Raw genomic sequence first — 1,160 nt, 5'->3', positions numbered from 1 at the left:
CCTATTTATAGTTCATTTTAAACATGATTAACACCAGAATCCATGTTTGGAACAAACATCATCCAAGAACTCCAGATTCTTTAGTTTTTACTCAAACCTTTAAGGGAAATTCATCCAAGAGGTTATTTCTAGATTAATGGAATAACTGATCTTCTTCAGCTGCAGCTCCTCTGTAGCAGGAGGAGGTTTTGCAGTAGAAGCTTGAATGGCCGAGCTGCTCTATCTGAGACGATAACCTGAGCTGCAGCTTGAATCTGCCTGTGGTTGCTTTGCAGCTGCAGCTGTGCATCTCCACCAGTTCCTGGTCGGACGGTTTCTCCCTGGACACAGTGGGAAGTTACGGCTGCGTCCGCTGTCCTGCCACCAACATGGACTTCCTGGTAAGTTCCTCAATCCTCCGCTGTCTTTTACGTCAGCGGGTTCCTTCGTTCAACCTTCTCCTGTTCTCTCTGCAGGTAGGCGTTAGCATCCAGATGAGTAGCTTTAACCTGACCAGGATCGTCACTTTAAGTCCTTTCTACACCCTGGTGAACAAGTCCTCGTATGAACTGGAGGTGGGGGAGTTGATTAGCCAGACGTCCATCAGGTGGCACTACATCCCTTCCTCTGAAGTAAGCTAACCTTCCTATTAAAGTTTTACCAGCAGATCTGGTCTGATTATATCTGATCAGGACCCAAAGAAAAACCTTCAGCTTTTCCTGATCTCTGGAAGGTTGAGACGTTCTTTTGAAGGCGTTCTGTTGTGTTCCAGTACATCCCTCTGTGGCCGGAGAACTCCTCCAAGAAGCTGTGCGTCCGTGTGGTTGGATCGTCATCCAATTCCAAGTTCTTCTTCTTCAGTCAGCAGGACAACGGCACCCTGCTGAGCATGGACATGGTCTGTGTCCCATCTCTTCATCCCTGCCTTTAACATAGTTTGGTTCTCTTACCTCAGGCTGTCATTGCAGTGTGGAGGGATCATCGTGGACATCAACGTCTCCAACCACTCCACCATCATCAGCTTTAGTGATTATTATGACGGAGCAGCCCCCGCACTGTTGATTAACCACACACCCTGGGCCACCATCAGCTACAGACAGAGGTCAGAGAACACAGTCTGCACAAACACTAAGAGATGAGATGCTAGAGCTCCTACAGTAGATGACGATGATGGGTAGCCT

At 47.9% G+C, this 1,160-nt stretch overlaps 1 protein-coding gene across 1 annotated transcript; it reads left to right on the top strand.

Moving 5' to 3' along the window:
* Window positions 1-275: 275 nt before the first annotated feature.
* LOC107081178 (vacuolar protein sorting-associated protein 13C-like) lies at window positions 276-1,094 on the top strand (the record flags this gene model as incomplete). The annotated part of the gene is made up of 4 exons (XM_015369377.1): window positions 276-380; window positions 456-611; window positions 752-877; window positions 948-1,094. Coding segments are annotated over 4 exons (534 nt in total), but the record flags the coding sequence as incomplete, so codon positions are not given.
* Window positions 1,095-1,160: the final 66 nt, after the last annotated feature.

The sequence above is a fragment of the Cyprinodon variegatus genome, unplaced genomic scaffold (assembly GCF_000732505.1).
Source record: "Cyprinodon variegatus isolate N-32 unplaced genomic scaffold, C_variegatus-1.0 Scaffold3273, whole genome shotgun sequence".
NCBI lineage: Eukaryota > Metazoa > Chordata > Actinopteri > Cyprinodontiformes > Cyprinodontidae > Cyprinodon > Cyprinodon variegatus.
Note: the sequence above shows the minus strand (reverse complement) of the source record. Positions and strands in the feature narration are given on the sequence as shown.